Here is a 22,658-nt window from a genome sequence, read left to right on the forward strand (position 1 = left end):
GCCAGCGCCTCCCTCACCCTCATCCCAGCCTCCAAACAGCCTTGAGACATGGGGTCAGTTGTCCCCAACTTTTAGGCGGGTAGACTGAGGCCCAGAGAGGGCTGGTGGGGCCCAGAAGGCTGGTGTCTGGACGCGGTCAACCAGGCCACCATGCCGTTGGCTGCTCTGGGGCCGACTCTGCCAAGCATGGGGCCTCTGGACTGTGGGGCTGGGTGTCCGTGCTGGTCTGGGCCTCCCCGTCCTCATCGGAGCAACAGGCGGACTGCTGCCCCTCCCCCACAGCATGCAGCAGTGAGGGCAGGGCCGGGGCTGAAGCTCTAGCCCGCAGCAGGTGCTCAGGGAGCAGAGGAGGGAACGTGGCGGTGGGGGTGGTCTACTTCACGCCCCCCGCCCCACCTGGCCTGGCGTGACTTCCCTCTGTCACACCAACAGGCCGCGCTGTGTGCCCGCCGGGGCTGCATGGAGGCCATCGTGGCCCAGCTGGCTTCCGAGAGCGAGGAGCTCCACCAGGTACCTGGGTGGTGTGGGCGTGGCACCAGGAGCGCCCTGCGGGGCGTCCCACCGCCTGAGGCCTTTCTGCTGGCAAGGCCCCCTCTCCCCTGGGTATGGAGAGTCTCCAGTGAGGGGCACCCCCTTCAGTCTCTCCCCAGCCCCTCCTGGCGTAGGGGTGGGGGATGGGGCGCGGACCTTGGGCGCCTGGGCCCTAGGTGCACCCAGCCTGTCCTCTGCCCTGGCCCAGGTGGTGTCCAGCATCCTGCGTAACCTGTCCTGGCGAGCTGACATCAACAGCAAGAAGGTGCTGAGGGAGGTCGGCAGCATGACTGCCCTGATGCAGTGTGTTCTGCGAGCCTCCAAGGTGGGCGCCGGCTGGGGCTGGGGGCTGGGGGCAGGGGGAGCTCACCCCAGGCCTCGGGAAGAAGGAGCGGCCAGGAATGTTCAGTGCCGGCCACAGGGCAGGGAGACCCACGGGAGGGGGGTGAGTTCCCCATCTCTGGGGGGCAGTCAAGCCATACAGTGCACTGTGTAGCAGGTGGCCCACACCTGGGGCTTCCAACCCTGCCTCTGAAAGATACTTGTCCTTTTACTTGTGTTGGAAAGCGTATTTGGGTGCCTTTCCTCCCAGCCTTTTGTCCACACCCTGATGGGGAGGGCGCATGAGCGGGGCTGGCCTGCCCCCTCCGCGCCCCTGCCGCTGACCCCCTCTTCCGCACGCTGTGTCCAGGAGTCCACCCTGAAGAGTGTGCTCAGCGCCCTGTGGAACCTGTCAGCACACAGCACTGAGAACAAGGCGGCCATCTGCCAGGTGGACGGCGCGCTGGGCTTCCTGGTGAGCACACTGACCTACAAGTGTCAGAGCAACTCCCTGGCCATCATCGAGAGCGGCGGCGGCATCCTGCGCAACGTGTCCAGCCTCGTGGCCACCCGGGAGGACTACAGGTCGGCCCTCCCATGGCCAGCAGGGGCGGAGCGGGTGGCGTGAGGGCGCCAGGGGAAGGTGGACGCTGGGGGCGCAGGGTGGGTCTGCGGATGGCAGAGCCCACTCTGCTGTGAACGCAGGACAAGCCTTGCTCTGTGCTGCAAGCAGAGGGTCCCGACTGGTCCCTAGGGACGAAATTTTTTTAGCGTAAGTATATCCCAAATCTTGTGTGAGGTATACTTATACTAAATTTTAAACTTATTAAAATAAAAACATGTATTATTTTCTAAATATTAATGATAAATACTTCTATTAATAAGTACTCATTCCTTGTCAAAATAAAGTATTATTTATTAGATGATAGTAATGTTTTTGACGTAGGAAAATACATCACATTTATTTTTAGTGTAAGTATATCCCAAAAACAGCATGGGCTATACTTGTGCTAAAGATTTTATTTATTAAAGCCAATAAAACATTTATTTATCAAACAATACTACTAATTAACAATACTTAGCATTTTTAAAAGCAGGTAAGACTTGCCTTCAGCACAAGTATATCCAAAATATTACAAGATGTAGTCGTGTTAAAATGAGATAAAGGAAGTCAATTTTACATTAAAAGAAAGTATTATTTTAATATATATCTTAGTAAATATTTATTCCGTTTTCTGAAATTTAAAGTTACTTTGGTGCCTTGCCTGACCCCCCCCCCCCCNGCCCCCCCCCCCCGCCCCCGCCGCTGCAGACAGGTGTTGCGGGACCACCACTGCCTGCAGACGCTGCTCCAGCACCTGACGTCGCACAGCCTGACCATCGTGAGCAACGCCTGCGGCACGCTCTGGAACCTGTCCGCCCGCAGCGCGCGTGACCAGGAGCTGCTGTGGGACCTGGGCGCCGTGGGCATGCTGCGCAACCTGGTTGCACTCCAAGCACAAGATGATCGCCATGGGCAGCGCCGCCGCCCTGCGCAACCTGCTGGCCCACCGGCCGGCCAAATACCAGACGACGGCCACGGCCATCTCCCCGGGCGCCTGCGCACCCAGCCTGTACGTGCGGAAGCAGCGGGCGCTGGAGGCCGAGCTGGACACGCGGCACCTGGCGCAGGCGCTCGACCACCTGGAGAAGCAGGGCCTGCCCGAGGCGGAGGCCGACCCCGCCTCCAAGAAGCCGCTGCCGCCCCTGCGACACCTGGACGGGCTGGCCCGGGACTACGCCTCGGACTCGGGCTGCTTTGACGACGACGAGGCGCCCTCCCTGGCTGCCGCGGCCACCACCGTGGAGCCCGCCAGCCCTGCCGTGCTGTCACTCTTCCTGGGGAGCCCCTTCCTGCAGGGGCAGGCGCTGGCCCGAGCCCCACCTGCCCGCCGCAGCGGCCTGGAGGCGGAGAAGGAGGCCGGCGGGGAGGTGGCCGTGGCGGCCAGGGCCAAGGCCAAGCTGGCACTGGCGGTGGCGCGGATCGACCGGCTGGTGGAGGACATCTCCGCCCTACACACCTCGTCTGATGACAGCTTCAGCCTCAGCTCTGGGGACCCCGGGCAGGAGGCGCCGCGCGAAGGTCGGGCCCAGTCCTGCTCCCCTTGCCGGCGGCCCGAGGGCAGGCGGCAGGAGGCTGGCGGCCGTGCCCACCCACTGCTGCGGCTGAAGGCTGCCCACGCCAGCCTCTCCAACGACAGTCTCAACAGCGGCAGCACCGGTGACGGGCGCTGTCCCCGCGAGCACACGCGGCCCTGCCCACTGGCCGTGCTGACCGAGCACCGCGAGGGGTCCCCGTGCAGCCAGGTGCGGCCCAGCCGGCTTGACCTCCATCTGCCGGGCAGCCAGGAGCCAGCATCCCGAGACGCCTCTGCCGCAGACGCCTGCGTGCGCACCATCAAGCTGTCGCCCACCTACCAGCACGTGCCGCTCTTCGAGGGCAACCCCAGGGCGGGCACGGCGCCCCTGGCCCCCGGAGCCCGGAAGCAGGCCTGGCCGCCCACGGACGGCCTGAGCAAGGTGCCGGAGAGGCTGGTGGCAGAGACAGTGCCGCTCTGCCTGTCCCGCTGCAGCTCCCTGTCCTCGCTGTCCTCGGCTGGCCGCCCAGGCCCCAGCGAGGCCGGGGACCTGGACAGCGACTCATCCCTGGAAGGGCTGGAGGAGGCAGGACCCAGCAAGGCAGACCTGGACGGGGCCTGGCTCGGGCCCGGGGCCACTTCCCTGCCTGTGGCCATCCCAGCGGCCCGGCGGGGCCGGGGCCTGGGGGTCGAGGACACCACGCCGTCCAGCTCCTCGGAGAACTGTGTGCAGGAGACGCCGCTGGTACTGAGCCGCTGCAGCTCGGTGAGCTCCCTGAGCAGTTTCGAGAGCCCGTCCATCGCCAGCTCTGTCCCCAGCGACCCATGCAGTGGGCTGGGCAGCGGCACGGTCAGCCCCAGTGAGCTGCCTGACAGCCCCGGGCAGACCATGCCCCCCAGCCGCAGCAAGACGCCCCCGCTGGCCCCTGTGCCCCCCGGCGAGCGCGAGAGCACCCAGTTCAGCTTGCAGTGGGAGAGCTACGTGAAGCGCTTCCTGGACATCGCAGACCGCCGCGAGCGCTGCCGGCTTCCGTCTGAGCTGGACGCGGGCAGCGTGCGCTTCACCGTGGAGAAGCCCGACGAGAACTTCTCATGCGCTTCCAGCCTCAGCGCGCTGGCCCTGCACGAACACTACGTGCAGAAGGACGTGGAGCTGCGGCTGCTGCCCCCGGCCTGCCCTGAGCGCGGCGGTGGCGGCGGTGGCCCCGGCGGCCCCGGCCTGCACTTTGCTGGGCACCGCCGGCGGGACGAGGCTGGTGGCTGCCTTGAGGGGCCGGCAGCCGCCGACCAGGAGCTGGAGCTGCTGCGTGAGTGCCTGGGAGCGGCGGTGCCCGCCCGGCTCCGCAAGGTGGCCTCGGCCCTCGTGCCCAGCCGCCGCGCACTGCCCGTGCCCGTCTACATGCTGGTGCCTGCCCCTGCCCGGGTGGACGAGTCCTGCGCCGACTCCACCGAGGGCACGCCTGTCACCTTCTCCAGTGCCACCTCACTCAGTGACGAGACACTGCAGGGACCTCCCAGGGACCCGCCAGGCGGGCATTCGGACAGGCAGAAGCCTGCAGGTCGTGAGGCCCCTGCCAGGCAGGCCACCGGGCAAAGGCACAGGGCGTGGGGCGCAGGCCGGAGCACGGAGCAGGCCCGGGGAGCGGGCAGAAGCCGGGCAGGGCTGGAGCTGCCCCTCCGCCGGCCCTCGAGCGCCTGCACGGACCGGGACAGCTCCCGCCCCAGCCCTGCACGCGGGGACGGGGCGCTGCGGTCACTGTGCCTCACGACGCCCACCGAGGAGGCCGTCTACTGCTTGTACGACGACTCAGACAAGGAGCCGTCCGAGGCAGCGGCACCCCCGCGGCGGGCGTCCGCCATCCCCCGTGCGGCGAAGAGAGCGCGCCCGGCTGGCCGGAAGGAGGTGCCAGCCGCACCCAAGGCTACGCCCAAGGCCACACACGCCGCCCGCGCCCAGCCCAGCCTCATTGCCGACGAGACGCCGCCGTGCTACTCCCTGAGCTCCTCCGCCAGCTCCCTCAGCGAGCCTGAGCCCCCTGAGCGCCCGGCCAGCCGGCCCCATGCTCCTGAGCCAGCTGTCCACAAGGTCCCAGGCACTGGGGGTGGGTCTAATGGCCCCCCAAGCCCACGGGCGGAGACAGGGCTGCTCCGGCGCAGCGTTGGCTCCGCGGTGCCCAGATGCCGGCTCCAGGCGTCAGGCCTACGGCGCCGCAAGCCCCAAGTTGCCCAGCCAGACAAGCGGCCAGCAGAGGGGCCCCGGGAGCGCGGGGACGAGGCGGCAGGCTCAGACCACGCCTCAGACCTTGACAGCGTCGAGTGGCGTGCCATCCAGGAGGGCGCCAACTCCATTGTCACATGGCTGCACCAGGCGGCGGCAGCGGCCACCCGTGAGGCGTCGTCCGGGTCTGACTCTGTCCTGTCTGGGTCGGGGCTGTCGGGGAGCTCCACCCTGCAGCCCCCCCTGCACAGGAAGGGACGGCGGCTTCAGGCTGGGGGCCAGGCGGGCAGTGCCGCGAGGCCGGAGAAACGGGACTCGGCCCTGGCCCAGCACAGCACCAGTGGCCCCGAGAAGCTGCGTGGTGCTCAGAAGACTGCATGCAGGGTGCCGGCGGTGCTCCGGGGACGGACCGTGATCTATGTGCCCAGCCCGGCCCCTCGGGCCCAGCCCAAAGGCAACGCTGGCAGCCGCGTGGCACCGAGGAAGATGGGCCCCCCCAGTCCTGCGCAGCCAGCAGCTCCCGCCAAAACCCCCAGTCCTGGGCAGCAGCGGTCTCGAAGCCTGCACCGGCCAGGCAAGATCTCGGAGCTGGCGGCACTGAGCCCTCCCCAGAGGAGCGCCACACCACCCGCCCGCCTGGCGAAGGCCCCCTCATCCGGCTCCTCCCCGGCCTCTCCGGCCTCCCAGCCTCCTACGAAGAGGCCGCCCCCAGGGGCCCAGGCCTCAGGGCCCCTCCCCGGCCCCGGGGCATCTCTGGTGCCCCGAACACCCACACGGGCCCTGCTGTCCAAGCAGCACAAGACACAGAAGTCACCCGTGCGGATCCCCTTCATGCAGAGGCCAGCCAGGCGTGGGCCGCCACCCCTGGCCAGGGCAGCCCCGGAGCCAGGCCCCCGGGGTCGGGCGGCAGCTGAGGGAAGCCCCAACACCCGAGGGGCCCGCCTGGGGCTGGTGCGCGTGGCTTCAGCCCGCTCCAGTGGCAGCGAGTCCTCCGACCGCTCGGGTTTCCGGCGGCAGCTGACCTTTATCAAGGAGTCCCCGGGCCTGCTGCGCCGCCGCCGCATGGAGCTGTCCGCCCCGGACGCCACACCCCCCGCCTCCCAGGGCGGCTCGCCCCGCCGCGGGCGACCTGCGCTGCCTGCCGTCTTCCTCTGCTCCTCGCGCTGCGACGAGCTGCGGGCAGCCCCCAGGCAGGTTTCGGTCCCCCAGCGAACCCCCGCGGCCGGGCCCAGTCCCGGCGAGCGGCCAGCCCGGCGCCCCAGCTCCGAGAGCCCGTCCCGCCTGCCTGTCCGCACCCCGGCCACCCGGCCCGAGGCGGTCAAGCGGTACGCCTCCCTGCCGCACATCAGCGTGGCTCGCAGGCCTGACGGGGCCACCCCCAGGCCCACCGCTGACGCCGCCCGCCGCAGCAGCGATGGGGAGGCCCGGCCGCTGCCAAGGGTGGCGGCGCCAGGCACCACGTGGCGTCGCATCCGGGACGAGGACGTTCCACACATCCTGCGGAGCACGCTGCCTGCCACTGCCCTGCCACTGATGGGAGCCCCGTCCGAGGAGGGCCCCCACGGCCCCCCACAGCGCAAGACCAGTGATGCCGTGGTCCAGACAGAGGACTTTGCTGCCACCAAGACCAACTCCAGCACATCTCCCAGCCTGGAAAGCAGGGGGCCCCCCCAGGCCCCAGTCAACGGGCCCACCACCCTCCCTGGCAGTGATGTGGACGGGCCCGGCCCCACCAAGGCTCCCGCCTCTGCTCCCTTTGTCCATGAGGGCCTGGGGGTGGCTGCAGGGGGCTTTCCCGCCAGCCGGCACGGCTCCCCCAGCCGCTCAGTCCGTGTCCCCCCCTTCAACTACGTGCCCAGCCCCATGGTGGCAGCCACCACGGACTTGGCCACAGAGAAAGCCCCCACCGCTGCCCCCGCCAGCCTCCGGGAATAGTGGCCAGGGCCGGCCTTCTAGAACATCCTCTCCTGGCCAAGGGCGGTCTGGCTGCCTGGGAGGGTGGTCCCAGGGTCCATCTACCCACCAGAGCCCCTGCCCTTGGAGCCCCACCGCAGCCTGAATTGGCCTCACATCTCATGCATAGACGCTTGCTTCCGTGCTCCGGGGGTCTGAAGGGAACGGGGCTGCCGGAGGGACCTCCAGTCCCAGCCTGGAGTGTGCACAGGGAGGCAGTCTGGCCCCAGCCAGGCCCGCACGCAGAGCCCACCCTCCCAGCCTGGGCCGCCTTCAGCAGCAAGCTCCAGGGCCCCGAGCTCCGCTGGGCCCAAGCCTCAGCAAGACCCTCCCACATCAGGAGCCGCAGGGAGGTGACAGAGCCCACCCGAGGAGGGGGAGAGGCTGGGGAGGGTGGCCCCATTAAGCAGCGCCTGCCGGCTGGGGGCCTAGGCATCTGGCCCAGCCTACGCTGGGACGAAGCCTGTAATTTTGGAGGCCCGGTAATTGGTTAATGATGGCTTTGCAGGTTTGTTTGCCTTCTCAGCCCCAGCTGGGGAGTGTGGGGGCGGGGAGTGGCTGAGCCCAACTCAAAGCCCCCGCCCCAGACTGCGCCGCCCAGGGAGTCAGGAGTGCTCCGCGGCTGGTGCCCTGAGCAGCCTGGAAGAACAGGGAGAGGCCGGTGCGCGGACCACAGACAGCTGGAGCGGTCTCTGGCATAGACGCAGGCCCTGGTTGGGGGAAGGGAGGCCCTGGAGGTGGGCGCGGTGCAGCGGGAAGGAGGCCCAGGCGCGTCGCAGGGTGACCCTCTGGGAGGTGTGGGGGTGCTGGGACGACACCAAGGTCTGCGAGCGCATCCCGTGGGAGGACACGTGTGGAGGGACGTTCCCGAAGGCGGCTGCCCCGCTTTCGGATTCCATTCTCCTTCGCGACACACGAAGGGATGGGCTCCCCAGGCTCCGTGCCGGGCGCAGCACGTCCTCTGCACAGCACAGTAGCAGCGGGAGCGCAGCTGCGGCTGGGCCTGGCCTCCGGAGGGATGCTGGCCTCCGGGTGCTAGCGTGGTGTTGCCCTGGAGGTGGACGGACAGAGGGACAGCGAGCCGGGAGGCCGCACCTCTTCCCCTCCCCCCTGCCAGCCTGCTCAGGGACCGCGTGCGTGTGTGCTCAACATCAGCTCTGAGGGCACCTCTTTGCACAAAGAGCCAACGACCTCTTTCCTGCACACGAAGGCCCTGGGGCCAGCGGATCTGCGGTGACAGCCGCGCACCAGAGCGCCACTCCCCGCCCGGAGCAGATGCTGTTAGAGCAGACACGACGCGGCCACCTCCGGCCTTTCTTTGGAGGAGAAATGCAGTGGCGAGCCCCCGCCCGCAGACACCACCATCCCTCCCCGTCACCCAGAAGCGTTCCCTGTGGTGGACCGTCCTGGTGCGGAGCCCTCGGGAGCCATGCTGATCCCAGACCCCACGGACGCCCTGCTGCTGTCATACTGCATCACGCCTCCCTCCCCCCCACCCAACGCCCCGTCCTGTGAGACAGGAGCCAAGGCCTGGCCAGAGAGGGCCCACAAGCAGAGGCAGGGAGGCAAGCAGCGGAGGCAGGGATGGTGGCTGAGCCCACATGCGAAGGGCCACAGCACGCCCCTGGGGATACACAGGCGTGTCTCAGACTCTTCTCAGAAACCGCCAGTCCCTGTCCCCACTGTAGCCTGAAGGGCTGGGACTGGGGTCTTCCAAGCCCCTTTCTGGATTTGGGGACCACCACACATGCTTGCATCTCTATAGGACAGGTGCTCCCCGCGATGGCCTGGTGGGGGGCAAGTGGCAGCAGACCCACCACCAGCTCGTCCAGCCACGGGGGCCCATGGCTTTGAGCACCCGAGCACTGTGAGACCCTGGGCAGTGCTTCCGCCGCTCTGTGCCTCAGTCTCCCCACGTGGGCCGTGGGGAGAACTCCCAGAGCTACCTCTTGGGCGAGTGGAGAGACCACCATGCCTGGGAGAGAGACCTGTGCTTCGGAACCTTCCCTCGCTGCTGCCGTCTGCCTGCCTCTCGTCTGGTCTCGGGCATTCTCTCCACAGGCAGGGCCGGAGGGGCAGCCCCACCTCGGCCAGCACACAGGGAGCCCACGCCCGTCCACGCCCGGCAGCCACTTTTGCCTTTCCCACCCCCACGCATGGGGGCACAGCCGCACCTCATCATCCAGCCTGGGTGGGCAGCAGGCGCCCTGGTACACGGTTCCTAGAGGCGGCAGCAGGTGGCGGTCACCGACAATCAACCTGAGCCGGGAGCTGGAGGCCTAAGGTCTCAAGACCCGAGGGATGGACCCAGCCACCCGCCAGGGGGACCGCGAGGGACCCATCCGCCTCTGGAGCACCCCCGGAGCGAGCCCAAAGGGAACGCCTGGGAGCCTAAGCCTGTGACCCGGGGCCCTGGTCGGATGGGCACCACGAGCCACGTGCTGAACTTGGCGACACCCGCTGGCACGGCATTACCTCACCCCTGTTTCCCCCCCTCTGGCGGCCACGCGCCCCCAGCCCGAGCCCGGTTGTCTGGGCCTGTCCCCTTGTGTCTCCGCCCCGGTCTCTGCAGCGCTACAGGACACGTGTAAATACAGCCCCATCTGCCCCCATGAGCCACACAGCCGTCGTCTGGCGGAAGGAAGCCGCGGAACCAGGCATCTTACACGCACCTTTAATAAACGCAGCTGTCGAATCGCGCCCCACTGCCTGTGGCTCCCTTTCCAAGTGGGTGCGGATGGGGTGGGGGCTGGGAGGGGCCTCCGCCCGGGGTCTGCGAGCAAACCGCCGAGCCTGGTTTCTGCCAGGAGCAAGCCGACTCGGACACGCTTTCACAAGTCCTCCTTGGGCAAGTCCCTGGAGGCAGAGCTGGGGTGGCCCAGGCCCCAGGACGGCTGCACGGGGAGGCCACGCGAGTGCCCCAGCCTGACTGGGGGGGGGTGCTCTGGAGAGCAGACAGCAGCCTGGAGTCAGGCAGCTCCTGGAGACCAGGGCCAAGCACGGAGGGGGGAAGCTCCTCGCACCACGGGCAGGCCTTTCGAGGCTGTGGAAGGGGGTGAGGGGTGAAGGGGCCCTGGACAAGGCAGTCTCGGCGTCCGCTGCCCTAATAGGAGCCAAGCCTGTGTTTTCTGTACACTTGTGCCCCCAAGCCTACTTTCTGGTTTCCGGTTTTGGGGGTCTCTCAGGCTTAAGCAGGCTCCCCTTCTTCAGGGAAAGGGAGACACCTCCGGGATGCTCGGGGTCATGGTGTCAGGCCCCACCGTGCTGCTCTGGACTCCCGGGGACCCAGAAGAGGGCAGCTCACGGAGGCACTGTGCAGGCGGCCAGGCCCAGGGCAGATGTCACCGGAAGGGCTCGTGGGGACACTTGCAAGCAGCTTGGCTTCTGTGAGGCCACTGGCACCCACTGCTGCTCTGGCCTTCCAAAAGTCTATCTTTTAGGCTGAAAAGCCCTTTTCAAGAACTGCTTCTGTTCCACGGCCCCACACCCACCCACAGACGAAGCTTGCCGGGACGGAGGCAGCCAGCAAGGCTTCCGTGGGAGACGCGTCAGCTTGTCCTGATGGGGCCCAGGCCAGGAGCCCCTGTGATGCAGTCCCACAGCCCCCAGGCCGGTCCTGCACCCCGACCGTGAACCTGCCCGGTGGGGGCGCCCACACCCTAGATCAGGGTCCTCAGGGGCAGCACCCACCAGAGGCCCCATCTCACATCCGGGCGCTGCCGGGCATCGGCTCCTCACATAGCCACGGCCACTGTGGTGGAGGGAACAGAACCCCCGGCCTCTTCTGGAATCTCGGGGGCCCTGTGGATCAGGCGGAGATGGGCAGAGGCAGCAGAGTGGGTTCCACCAGTTCAGTCCACAGGGACGATGTGGGGAAGCAGGGTCACCAGAGGGAAGGACAGGAGGGTGGACGGCCTGGCCCTCGGGTGCTGGCGACCCCATGTGACGTCCAATCTGGGCTCCACGGCCCCGGGGTCAGCAGCACCCACACCGTCCCAGCCCTGACCCCCGGGGAGGGGCCTGTGCCTGGCTGTGTCCCGGGGTTCTCGGTACTGGGGCACACCCAGACCAGGGCACCCAGGGGCCTAAGCTGTACCAGATCGGGGGTCACGGGGAGCCGGGGGCGCCCTGCTCAGAGTGCAGGTACTCGGGCAAGCAGGCGGACCGCTCAGCCCAAGGAGGCGGCCGTGGCTCCTGGCAGCGCCACCTGCTCCACCTGGCCGACGTCCCGTCCCAGCGCCTCACCAGCTTGCCGCAGCCCCTCACGTTTCTGCTTCAGCCCGTCTCCCGCCCGCTGCAGCCGCTGATTCACGGCCACGTAGGCTCGGCTCTGCTGGTAGAGCTGCTCCCGCTGTGCCTCCGTGTCCTCTGGCCTCCCGGAGAGGCCTGGGGAGTCTGGGGACGGGACACAGCGCCTGGGTCAGGGAGGGGCAGGGGGAGGACACAGCTTATCCCCTCGGCAAAGCACGCCACCAGAGGGGACAGATCACACAGAGGCCTGGCTCCTGTGTCCTGAGGCCCTGCCTGGGTATCGGCCTCCACTCCTGCAAAGGGCGGCGAACCCATATGGAACCACAGAGCAGGCCGGCTCCCAGCCCGCTCTGGAAGCCAGACGCCACATCGCACCTCCCCGAACCTCCTGCCCGGCCCTGCAACCTTGCGAAATCCAACAGTCAGGGAGGTGGCACGTTCCCACATGGCCCTGCTTCCTAACAGCACACGCCTGGAGAGCGCAGCACTGAGACAGCAAGCGTTGCAGGCCGCCCAGAGACATGTCCAGATGCTCTCCACCCTGCCTGGTTCCCGGGGTGGGAACAGGCCCAGACACTGAGATTTGATTCCAGGTCGCTTTATCACCTTCGTCGGGACTAAGGAGGGACACAGGCCACATGACACACGACACACGTGGTTGCAGGCAAGAGCTCCCCCTCCATGGCCCTCGCACAGCCCGGGCCTCAGTCTCCCCTCCCTGGGAACACTGGTGGACGCTCCTGGGGCTGCGCCGTGCAACAGAATGTTCCGGATGGTCTGATACAGACCAGCCACCGGCCATGAGCGGCTCTTGAACAAGCGAACTACAGCCACATGGAGCAAAACACCAAACTTTTCCTATTAGTTTTTTTTTAAATTCCCAAAGCATTTCTTCGCATGTCTGGTTTCCCAGACTAAGGTGAATGTCTCCCACTGGAGTAACTGAGGGCGGGCACTTCGGCAGTTTTGTTAGGCCCAGTGCTCAGAACAGCAGCCAGCGTGGACAGAACACGGTGTCCGTGAAGGTCTGACGAATGAATACACGAACCCCATCGAGCAGAACACAAAATTCACCCGAGAACTATGTGCCCAGTGCTTCCGTCTTCCAGAACCAGATGTGGACGCCGCAGGCTTCCCACAAGAGGACGGACATAAATGTTTCTTTCGGCTGTGCACGGCTGGCCGTCCCAATGCCCCCTCTGCCGTCCGCCTCCAGGGCGGCCGCTGGGCGTGCACGCTGGGGGCGCGGCTCGACCTCCACGCGACCTCTCGACCCTGAGACCCCAACTTTCGGCCATTTCCCTTGTCACCATGCATTGTCAGCCCCGCAGGTGAAAAACGAAAAATCCATTCTTTTTTCTTTATCTCCACACCCAGCGCGGGGCTCAAACCCTCGACCCCGAGATCCAGATCCACGCTCCGCCGACTGAGCCGGCCGGGCGCCCCGAAAACCGCTTTCTTAGCTGCCTGGCTGTACGAGAAGAGGCGGCGAGCGGCATGTGGCCGGCGGTGGGGGCGACCTGTGCGCCCCTCCCTTGCAGGCGCGCAGAGCGAGCTCAGAAGCTTTAAGGATCGCGCCTGTAATCCCACGGCTTCACCCGCCCTGCTGTTCGGGCTGCAGCCGGGTGTGCTCCCCCGCCCCTTGCCGCTGGGGTCTCAGGGTCGTCCCTCCCCTGCTCGTACCTTCCAAGGCCAGGGCGGTGAAAACGGGGTCGTCGGGGGGCGCACCCCGCACGTCCTCCAGTATTTGCTCTACCGTGGGGGGCGCCGGGCGGGTGGGCAGCACCACTCGCTTCTTGGCCTTGGAACCCATCCCTGGAGGCGAGAAAAAAGGGCGCTGACAGGGGCGTCCACCTCTCGGCCTTTTCCTGGGCTATTCCTCCCGCCCAGCGAACTCCTACACACCCGCCGGAGCCCCGTTCCCGGGGAAGCCTGCCCCGCCCCGCCCCTTCGGGCTCGCTTCGCTTCTGGCTCTCCCAACGATCGACAACACGGGGCCAGGGGTTTCAGCGCCCGGCTCCATCTCTGCCTCAGTTTCCCTGTGAAAGTCTCGAGAGCCGCTACGGCCTCACCTTTGCGCGCGTACAGATGCCAACGCCGCTGAAAGCCCACTTCCGCTTCCGGTCGCAGGGCGGCCCCGCCCTCCAGGCACGAGACGTGCACTTCCTGCCTCTCTGGCTTCTGCCCGCCGCTCGCTGAGAGGCCACGCCCCCTCTTAAAGGGGCCGCGCCCTCGAGGGTCCTAGTCCCGTCAGACCAGACCGAGGATATACGCGACCTCAGCCTTCCTGGCTCGCGGGTCCTGGAAGAACATGGGGTGGCGTGCGGTGCTGTCCCGGCTTCCTTCTCTGCGTCACAAAACACCGAGTCCCGGTTTTCTGCCAAAAGGGGACAGGACGCACAACCCACGGGGCTGTCGTGGGAACACAGTTACTGCCCACGCAGGGGGGAGGCTGTGCCAATCCCGGGTTGGCGGCCAGGCACGCTGGACGCAGGTTGGCGTTGCCGCGCCTGCTAGATGCCATCACGGTCGCCCCTCTGGTCCCTAAAACCTCCTCCCGCCTGGGCGCCTCCCCTGGCAGCTAAGGGTAGGAACACAGGCTGGGAGCAGGGGGAAGGTTTGTGCCTTTTAACAGCTTTATTGCATGTGATCTACATACCATATAGTCCACCTGTTTAAAGTGTACGATTCGGTGGTTTGGAGAGAGAGAGAGAGATGTACAACCATCACCATAGTCTAGTTCCAGAACATTCCATCTCCCCAAGAAGAAGCCATGTCTCCATCAGCTGTCACTCGCCAGCCTCTCCCCAGCCCCCGCCTCCGCAAGCCCCCTTCCCGTTCCTGGAGGAGCCTGTTCTGGACGTGTCACACACGTGGACTCACACGCCGCAGGGCCTTCTGTGTCTGGTTCCCTCCCTGAGCATCGGGGTCTCGGGGTCGGTCCCCCGGGGCAGCGCGTGTGGGCGCCTCGTTCCTGCTCGCGGCCGAGGGACGGTCCGGTGCGTGCATGGACTACACTTTGTTGGTCCTTTCACGAGATGAACAACATTTGGGTTGTTGTGAGTCACGCTGCTGGGAACAGTGTGTACAGGTTTTGTGTGGATCTGTTTTTGTTTCTCTTGGGTACATGGGTACATTCTGGAAGCAGAACTGCTGGGTCAGATGGTAACTCTGTGTAATGGTTTACGGAACTGCTGGGTTCCCAAAGAGGCTGTCCCAGGCTGGCACATTTTGGGCGCTTACCACGTGCCAGGTGGGGAAACTCTCGCTCTGGATCTTACGTTTGCAGAAGCAGGTGCTAGACTTAGCGCTGTTGCAAAGACGGGGCCACCAGAACTCCAAGGAGGAGGCCAGGCCCTCCCGGACACGCACGTTCTGAACAGCAGCGCTCACAACAGCCAAGAGGTAGAAACAGCTCCGTGGGTGAGTGGGTCAACACAATACGCCGTCCCCTCGGCCAGGAGCAGGAGTGCGGCGCCCCCCCGCGCTGCCCCGGGCCGAACCGAGCCCCCGACGCTCAGGGAGGGAACCAGACACAGAAGGCCCCGCGGCGTGTGAGTCCGCGTGTGAGACACGTCCAGAGCAGGCTCCTCCACGGACAGAGAGTGGGGAAATCCAGCCCCTAATTCCCTCGGCCTCTTTACTACGCTTGGCCCTCGGGGATGGAAAAGCAGCATAATCATCACAAACCCCTGGACCAGCCTGCGGGCTGCAGGAGCAGCATAAATGGCCATTTAAGTTTTCAGGGTTAAAGAGAAACTCGCCCAACAGGATGAAGAGGAACTTAGGAGGAGTTAGGAATGCAGTGGCTGCCCCTGGAATCCACCCACCCCACAACTGGGGTCTCTGGCACCTGGGCTGACCCCCTCTCCTCTGCGGGCCGCCGGGTCCTCTGGGGCCTGACGTCTGGGAGAAGACCGTTTCCACGCGGGCACAGGGGAACCCCCAGCCATGCCCTGGGGATGGGGCTGCCCCTGCCCCAAAGGAGACCGCAGACTCGGCACCTCCTATTCAACCTTTATTTGCAAACTCTGAGGTCGGACGAGGTGCCTGAGACTCTGGACGGTGTCATTTGTTCCCCTTGCCCTCCCACCCATTTCTGGGGCTGGGAAGGGATGATTGTCACAGCCCGACCTCTGCGCCATCCCTCCCCACCCCCACCCCAACTGTGTAACTAGACTTTTCTCTCTCTTTCACCTGGCCCTGCCCATTTCGGGTCTAGGATTCCGTGTAGGCCACCCCTGGCCTGCGGGCCTCCGTGATCAGCCAGGGCCCTCTCAGGGCAGGTTCCCGCATCCCCAGCCCGGGTTCCAGTCGGAAGCCAGGGAGCAGGACAGCGGTGCCTGCCCAGGCACGTCTGCCCCCTAGTCAGATGTCTCTAGGTGCCCGCCAGCAGCCGGACCCGGGCTGCCCCCAGCACTGGCGAGGCCCCCACACGGCAGCAGGCAGCCTACAGAGAGGACACTGCAGAGGAAGGGGCTCCCGACGGCCACGGCCAGCAAGGCCAGGACCGCGGCCTGGGCTCGGCCACGGTGGCAGCTGGGGTGGGCCACTGCGGTGGGCTGGGGGGGGGCTGTTGGGAGGGACAGGTCCCGAGCAGGAGCCCCGGTGCTCGTCCGGCGCGTACGACGGGGGGCGGGCGGTGCAGTTGAGCGGGGAGCCGCCGCGGCAGCTGTGGCAGGAGGGATGGCAGCTGGAGCAGACGCGCAGGGCGGGCGAGGCCGAGCGCCCAGGCCCCGCGGTCACTGCCTGCTAGGTGTGGCTGAAGTACCTCGAAGGGCAGTAGGCGAGGCAGAGGTGGCCCAGGATGTAGGCGGGGCTGTGGCATTCTGCACAGGGGACACATACGAGGGGGAGTGAGGCCGAGGCCCGGCACCTGTCTGCCCTCCCGCCCCGGGCTGCACACGCACACTGCCCGCTGCTGCGCCTCCCAGCAGGCAGGCCGGGCCACGCCAGGCACTCACCCTGGCACAGCCCCTCTGTGTCCCGCTGCACACACGCGCTGCTGGTCACCTGGGGGCCCGGGGGCCGCGCCGTCATGTCCTCGGCCGTCCCGTAGAGCAGCAGCGTGTAGCGGTACAGCATCCCTGGGCAGAGGTTGCGGTGGGCCCGGGGAGGAGGGGGAGAGGCTGTTGGCAGCCTGCTCCTGCCCTTCTGGGCCCCGCTCCCCAGCCGCCCGCCGAGTGGGAGTCCCAGACCCTGACGGCGCCGGGCTGAGCACCCGCTGTGCACCGGTCATGGACTGTGTCTGGTAAGCGGGTACGTACTCCGCACCAGACACACCTGCTCGGGCTCTCGGGGAGACCGCAGGGAGCCCCTTGGCAGTGGGGTACCCGGGGGGCTCGAGAGTCCCCAGCCTGCGTGCAGCTCTCACCCGTATTAAAGTAGGAACCCTTGTTCTCCAGGCCCAGAGTCCACAAGCCCTGGGGGTCCTCGTCCCAGAAGTGGGTAGACATGAAGATCCAGTTGTTGTAGCCTTGGCCACTGACATCCAAGGGTCTGGGACAGAAGGTGGGGTGGGGGCGGAGGTGGCCCCGTGCTGGCTGCGGGGAGAGCTCCCACGGGGGCGGGTGTCCAGTGGAAGCAGCCCCACCCAGACCCACCCTGACCGCACAGTGTGCTCCCCACGCCCAGGGAAGGGAAGAGCGTTTGCCGCAGGCCGGGTCCTCCGCCCGGGTACCTGATGGCCACGAGCGTGGAGCGGGTGCCCATGGGGCTGGTGAGTGAGATCTCTAGGTCCCCCCGGCGGCTGTAGGACAGTGACAGCCGCACCTGCACGTGCTCCAGGGAGCGGATGTGGTTGGCACGGCCGGCGCAGGCCGACACATTCTTCCGCACTTGCATCAGCGGCAGGATGGGGCTAGGGGCGGCGTGGGGGGTGAGGGCCCCTCCTGCGGGCCTGCTGGGGGAGGGGTGGCCAGCAGGCGGGGTGTGGGCTCAGATCGTGGGGCCCACCCTCTCATTTGACAGGGACCAGCCTCCCACGCATTTGCAAACCCGCCCCCCAGGTAATGACAGGTACGGAGAGATGACAGGCGAGCACAGTGGGGGGGGAGGCGGCTGAGGAGGGCGCTCACGTGGGGGTGTGCACGATCTGGACGGCGCATCTCTGCTGGGGCTGTGTGGGCAGCCACGTCCGAGCCATGTCCACCAGCAGCCTGGCGTCCAGCAGCCCGTAGCCGTAGTGGTGGCTCACTGTGCGGAGGGGCGGTCATGACTCGCCCCCCGGACGTGGCACCCCACCTCCCCCAGGCCCTGCCTCACCTTGGCGCCCCACACCGTTGGTCCTCCAGTCCTCAGCCTGGAGTTGCGCCGGCCTGGACGCGCGGACCACCAGGTGCTGCATGTCCCTCCACGTCAAGAATGGGCTGGGGGCAGGCGAGGGCAGGTGAGCTGGGGCCACGCTGGGGGGTGAGCGCAGTAAGCGGGGTCCCGTCTGTCACCTACTTGGCCTCCAGAGCCAGGGCGATCATGCCTGCAGCCAGAGGGGCCGAGGCCGAGGTGCCCGTGTGTTTGTCCGTGCACTGGTGGTGCAGGTCTGTGGTGACCTAGGGGCAGACGGGGGACTTGGAGGGCCTGGTACACATGAAAACCCAGACTTGGTTCAAGAAGGTACCACCGAGATCCTGCCAGGAACAGGGCCCTGGGGAGCCGGCCCTGCCTGGAAGATGGGAGGGTGTGTGAAGGAGTGACAACAGTGGGGCCTTGTCTTGGGACCCATTTGTGTTCCAGGTGTCACAGGGCAGCCCTGGGAGGAGGGGAAGGAGAGGGCAGGAAGGAAGGGGGAGCAGGAGGGAAGGTGGGGGAGGGGACAGGTAGAAGGGGAGGAGGAGGGAGTGAATTAGGACAAGGGAACGGGAGAGAAAGGGGCAGAAGGGAAAGTGAGGGAGAAACAGATGGGAAGGGGCAGAGGACAGGCAGGGAGGGGGCAGGGGACAGGAGGGAGGCAGGGGACAGGCGGGAAGGGGCAGGGGAGGCAGGGGACAGCAGGGGACAGGAGGGGACAGAGGAGACCTGGCTGCTGGACCTGGGGGTGCGGCAGGCACTCACGATCTGCGGGTCAGCGGCCACGCCGCTGCTGTAGGTGGTGGTGAGCGTGGAGGCGCAGGCCTCGCTGTACCAGGGCACGCGGCCCTGCCGGGTGGTGCTGCCCACCGAGAGCGTGTGGATGCTGTTGGTGTAGCCGTCACAGTTGCAGTTGTCATAGTGCAGGCCGCCGTTGCCCGACGCCCAGACGAAGAGCGTGCCCAGCCCACCACGGCCCTGCACACAGGGACGGGGACCGGGATGGGGGCGTCGGCCTTGAGAGCAGGCCCAGGCCCGCCGCAGCCCCGGGGTGCGCTCACCTCGGTCACGCCGCGCCTGAAGGCCTCACGGGTGAGGATGCCCGGGCCGTCCACCGTGCGGCCGTCGTCCTCGGGGCCCCAGCTCGCGCTGTAGATGTGGATGTGCTGAGGCTGCAGGCTCAGCGACTGGGCCTCAGTGACGTCCGTGACGGCGCCGTCCAGCATGCGCACGCCTGCGGGCAGGCCGCGGGAGGGGCGTCAGGCCTCTGCAGATGGCCCCGCCGCACCTCCCCTCTGCGGGCCTGTCCGGCCCTGGCGCCGGGCTCCCTGTGCCCCCGGGAGGGAGGGCGTCCGTGTGGGGCTCGGCTCTCCCCTCCCTGACCTGGGCCCCGTGTCCCCCAGCGTTCCCGGGGCTGCCCGCTAGCCCTCTATCTGGCATTCCCGGTTACGCGGTATCCCTGGGCGGAAGGAGCTGGAGCCTGCGTACCTCCAATGCGGGCATTGTAGGCGACACCTGTGCCGCAGAACCCGTTGTTCGCTATTGCCGCCACTTCCCCGGCACAGCGGGTCCCATGCCTGGCGCCAAGGGGAGAGGGGAGCCCGTTACAGCACCCCCCGCCAGCTCCCCGCAAGGCACTGGGAGCTGCCCTCACCCCCTGGAGGATGCCAGGCTCACCGGTTCTCGTCACTGGGAGTGTATCGCGGCTGGGGGTCTGGGTCATAGTCGTTGAAGTCGTAGCTGGCCAGGGGGTCCTGGGGGCGGAGTGGGGACATGAGGGATGGGGGCTGGCCGTGGGACCTGGGCAGCCCGCACCCCGCACTCCGGTCCCTGTGGTCTCACGTAGTTGGCCCAGAGGTCTGGGTGGTCCTTCTCGATGCCGTCGTCCAGGACAGAGACCACAACGCCCTGGCCCGACAGCCCCTGGCTCCAGACCTGCATGATGTTCAGGTCCGGCTGCACCTTGTTGTTCTGTGCAAGGTGGGCGCTGGGGTCAGTGGGGCTCTGGCCCCGCCTGGCCCCACCACCCAGCCCGGCCCGCTCACCATGTACCACTGCTTGGGGAACCAGGGGTCTGTGGGTACCACCACCGAGCGCTTCACCCGCCGCTGGAGCGTCTGCTGCTCAAACCACTGCACCTGGAGGCGAATGCGCACTGCAGGAGGGGGCTGGACCCCGACAGCCAGCCCACCCTCCTCCCAATGGTCCTGCCCTCACACCCACGCACTTGAGAGGGCCCTGCCCCTCCCAGTCTTTCCCACCGAGTCCCACCAAAAGGCCCCGGGCTGCTTCCACGGAAGACAGGCCTCTTCCCCAGGTCCACCAAGGGGAGGTTGTGTGTGGGGCCACAGCGGGGGTGGGATGTGTCTGGGTTCTCCACTGCCTGTCCTGGGTTCCTCATGGTATGGGACCAGGCCCAGGACCTTGTGTTTGCTGAGGCTGCTCTTTGGGGTCCCCACGTGCCTGGCGCTCTGCCATCAGAGGGGACCAGGCCCTCAGATCACCAGTCCCCTGGGCCCACTGACATGTGGCCACTGCTCTTGAAGTCCAACCCTGCTCCTTCCCCAGTCCCCTTTCTAGATCCTTCTACCCAAGACCTGCCCATCTCCCCACTGTAATGGCCATTTCTCTCTACCACTCCTCCCCACCCCTTGCAAGACATCCCTGGATGGCCATACCTGCCTCCTCCCCAGTTCCCCCTCTGCCCCTGTGCCTCTCTAAAACACTGTGGCATCACCCCCTGCTGAGACCCTCCTGTGCTGCCCCCCTCTCCAGGGCCCACAAAGCTCTGCTTAATCTGGCCCTCACCAGCTTCCCTCTGCTACAGCCGCAGTGGCTCCCTCACCCCAGGGCCTTTGCACATGATGTTCTGCCTGCCCCAGGCTGTTCTTCCTCAGACCTTTGCCTTTCCTTCTTCCTTGTTGATCTCCCACCCCCCAAACCAGTTCATGTGCCCTCACCCCCATCTCAGTGATGGCACAATTGTCTTCCCATTTGCCCAGCTTCAGACTTGGGAGCTGGCCCTGATTTCTCTCTATCCCACAAATCCAGTCCATTGGCAAACCCTGGCCTCTCTCCTGCAAACCCCATCTGAAACCAGCAACTTCAGTCCCCAGTGTTCCCAGCGGTTTTCAAGTTACAAAGCCTCTTGCCTCCATGCTGATCAGCGCTGCCCCCCACCCCAGACCCAGACCATACGCCATCATGACTCCTGACGGCTTGCAGACTCAGCCTCTACTCCCCAGCTTGGCATCTAAAGCCTTTTTCCTCAATCTGGCACCCCTCTGAGCATCTCATAGTCTCGCCAGGTGACTTCACACAGGATTCCTACTCTGGAGCCTTTGCTTCTGTCCTAAAAAGGGCCAACTCCCTTCTCTCCATTCCGGGAACTAGAATGGTATCTGCCATCTTTATAGGGTACAAAGGAACCTTGATCTTTCAGGGTGAGCTAGACGAGGGGAGTTGGTGGGGGGGCGACAAGAAATGCAGGCCAGGCCCTGCGGTGAGCGTGGCACCCATTTGTAACCCCTTGCTCTCCAGATATGGTTCTCCCTGTACAGACGGGGGGAGGGGAGGACCAAGTGGAAACCCAGACTCAGAGAAAGCAGGTGATTTGAGTAACAGGAAGTGGCCAAGACCCCCAGCCCAGGCTCACCTTGGGGTCTTTCTTTAGGCGCAGGCGATGGCCCCAGTGTGGGGTCAGGGACTGCTGGACCACGCCCCGGTGTCGCAGGTGGTAGTACTGCCCGTCAGGAAAGATCTGGGAACGTGGGGAAGCATCCGCAACCATGGCACCTGGCTCCGAGATGGAATCCCCCACGACAGTGGCCCACAGCTCTTGCGTGCACCCTCCCCCAACCAGGTGCCCTCTAGAGGTCCCAGAATCTGAAGTTGGTCGATGCAGGGGTGGGCTGGGGGTTCTTGATATCTTGGGTACCCCTCCCGTCTCCGGGGTCTGGGGTCGTCCAGCCACCCACCTTCCTGTCCATTTGGGTCCTACCCACCTGCCCCAAGTTGACGAAGCCGAATTTGCGCGCCAGGCGCTCGGCCTCCTGGTAGCCCTGGGACACCCGCACGGCCCAGCTGCTGACATAGATGGGGGCCCGGACCGAGGACCACCCCACAGGCAGGGGGCCAACGAGGGCCAGGCCCAGGGCCACGACTAGGCGCAGCCAGAGCGCAGTCCGGGCGGGCCGCATGGCGGCGGGGGCGGGGCCGGGCCGGGGCCTCCGAAAGCCCCTCCCCCTGGCCAAACCGCCAAGTAGGCCCAGGCGCCCGCCCCGCCCCCGAGGCCATAGCAACCCCTGGAAGGCTTCAACTCCCAGAGGGCCTTGCGGCTCCCCCTTGAGGAGCGCGAAGATACGACCGAAGTCGGGGGGGGACATACTCCTGCCCCGGTCCTCCGCAGATCCAAACCCTCTGGAGCCTCAGTCTCCCCCATTTTGTACAGGGACCAAATCTTCCGACCAAGGGGAGCGAGATCACGGCTGCTAGACGTGGCCCCGCCCCTTTGTGTGGCCCCGCCCACTTCCCCGCACACCCCTCCCTCTTGAATCAGCTTGCCTCCTGCCCGGTCCAACCGGAGTTGTTCTTCCGAGTAAGTCCCGCCTCCTGGACTTAGCTCCGTCCCATCCCCCTGCCCTGAGATTCTGTCCCTCCTCCTTTATGATCAGCCCCGCCTCTCCTCTGTTCTCGCCAATCATCTCTGGCCTTTCTCTGGGTCCTCCCACCAGCTCCGCCCCCACAACAGCACAGCCAATAATCCCCGGCCATGACCCCGCCCCTCCAATCCGCTACGTCCTGCCCCCGCTCCGCCAATCGGCACCTAGGGCCTCCGCGCCCCGCCCCCTTCCCCCGGAGTCGCGGCTGCGGCGGCCGCGGCCCGCCAGAGGGCAATGCGGCGGGGGAGACGGGGCAGGCCCCACCTCCTTTGTCCGCCCTGCCCTCCCATTGGCCGGAGCGGGGGCCAGGGGGCGGAGACC

The 22,658-nt window shown here is 66.4% G+C and overlaps 3 protein-coding genes across 3 annotated transcripts in view; 1 reads left to right on the forward strand and 2 right to left on the reverse strand.

Moving 5' to 3' along the window:
* The window catches only part of APC2 (APC regulator of WNT signaling pathway 2), a 16,911-nt gene extending 7,071 nt beyond the window's left edge, over positions 1-9,840 (forward strand). The window contains 5 exon segments of the mRNA XM_034657383.1: positions 433-510; positions 740-856; positions 1,223-1,437; positions 2,165-2,339; positions 2,341-9,840. Of these exon segments, the coding sequence (XP_034513274.1) occupies positions 433-510; positions 740-856; positions 1,223-1,437; positions 2,165-2,339; positions 2,341-7,122 (5,367 nt within the window). The 3' untranslated portion in view covers positions 7,123-9,840.
* C4H19orf25 (chromosome 4 C19orf25 homolog) lies at positions 9,801-14,171 on the reverse strand. Its single transcript, XM_002923517.4, has 3 exons — positions 13,464-14,171; positions 13,075-13,206; positions 9,801-11,535 (listed from the first exon to the last, which is right to left on the reverse strand). The coding sequence occupies exons 2-3, from the start codon at positions 13,202-13,204 to the stop codon at positions 11,309-11,311; spliced, it is 357 nt and encodes a 118-aa protein (XP_002923563.1). The 5' UTR covers positions 13,205-13,206; positions 13,464-14,171; the 3' UTR covers positions 9,801-11,308.
* A 1,225-nt stretch (positions 14,172-15,396) lies between these two features.
* PCSK4 (proprotein convertase subtilisin/kexin type 4) lies at positions 15,397-21,875 on the reverse strand. The gene is made up of 16 exons (XM_034660000.1): positions 21,681-21,875; positions 21,332-21,436; positions 19,722-19,808; positions 19,519-19,647; positions 19,354-19,430; positions 19,165-19,253; positions 18,738-18,910; positions 18,442-18,654; positions 17,839-17,939; positions 17,656-17,759; positions 17,469-17,586; positions 17,072-17,293; positions 16,766-16,890; positions 16,356-16,478; positions 16,163-16,220; positions 15,397-16,063 (listed from the first exon to the last, which is right to left on the reverse strand). Exons 1-16 carry the CDS (start codon positions 21,873-21,875, stop codon positions 15,760-15,762), a joined length of 2,223 nt encoding a protein of 740 aa, XP_034515891.1. The 3' UTR covers positions 15,397-15,759.
* Between the last annotated feature and the right edge of the window lie 783 nt (positions 21,876-22,658).

The sequence above is a fragment of the Ailuropoda melanoleuca genome, chromosome 4 (genome assembly GCF_002007445.2).
Source record: "Ailuropoda melanoleuca isolate Jingjing chromosome 4, ASM200744v2, whole genome shotgun sequence".
NCBI classification, from domain to species: domain Eukaryota; kingdom Metazoa; phylum Chordata; class Mammalia; order Carnivora; family Ursidae; genus Ailuropoda; species Ailuropoda melanoleuca.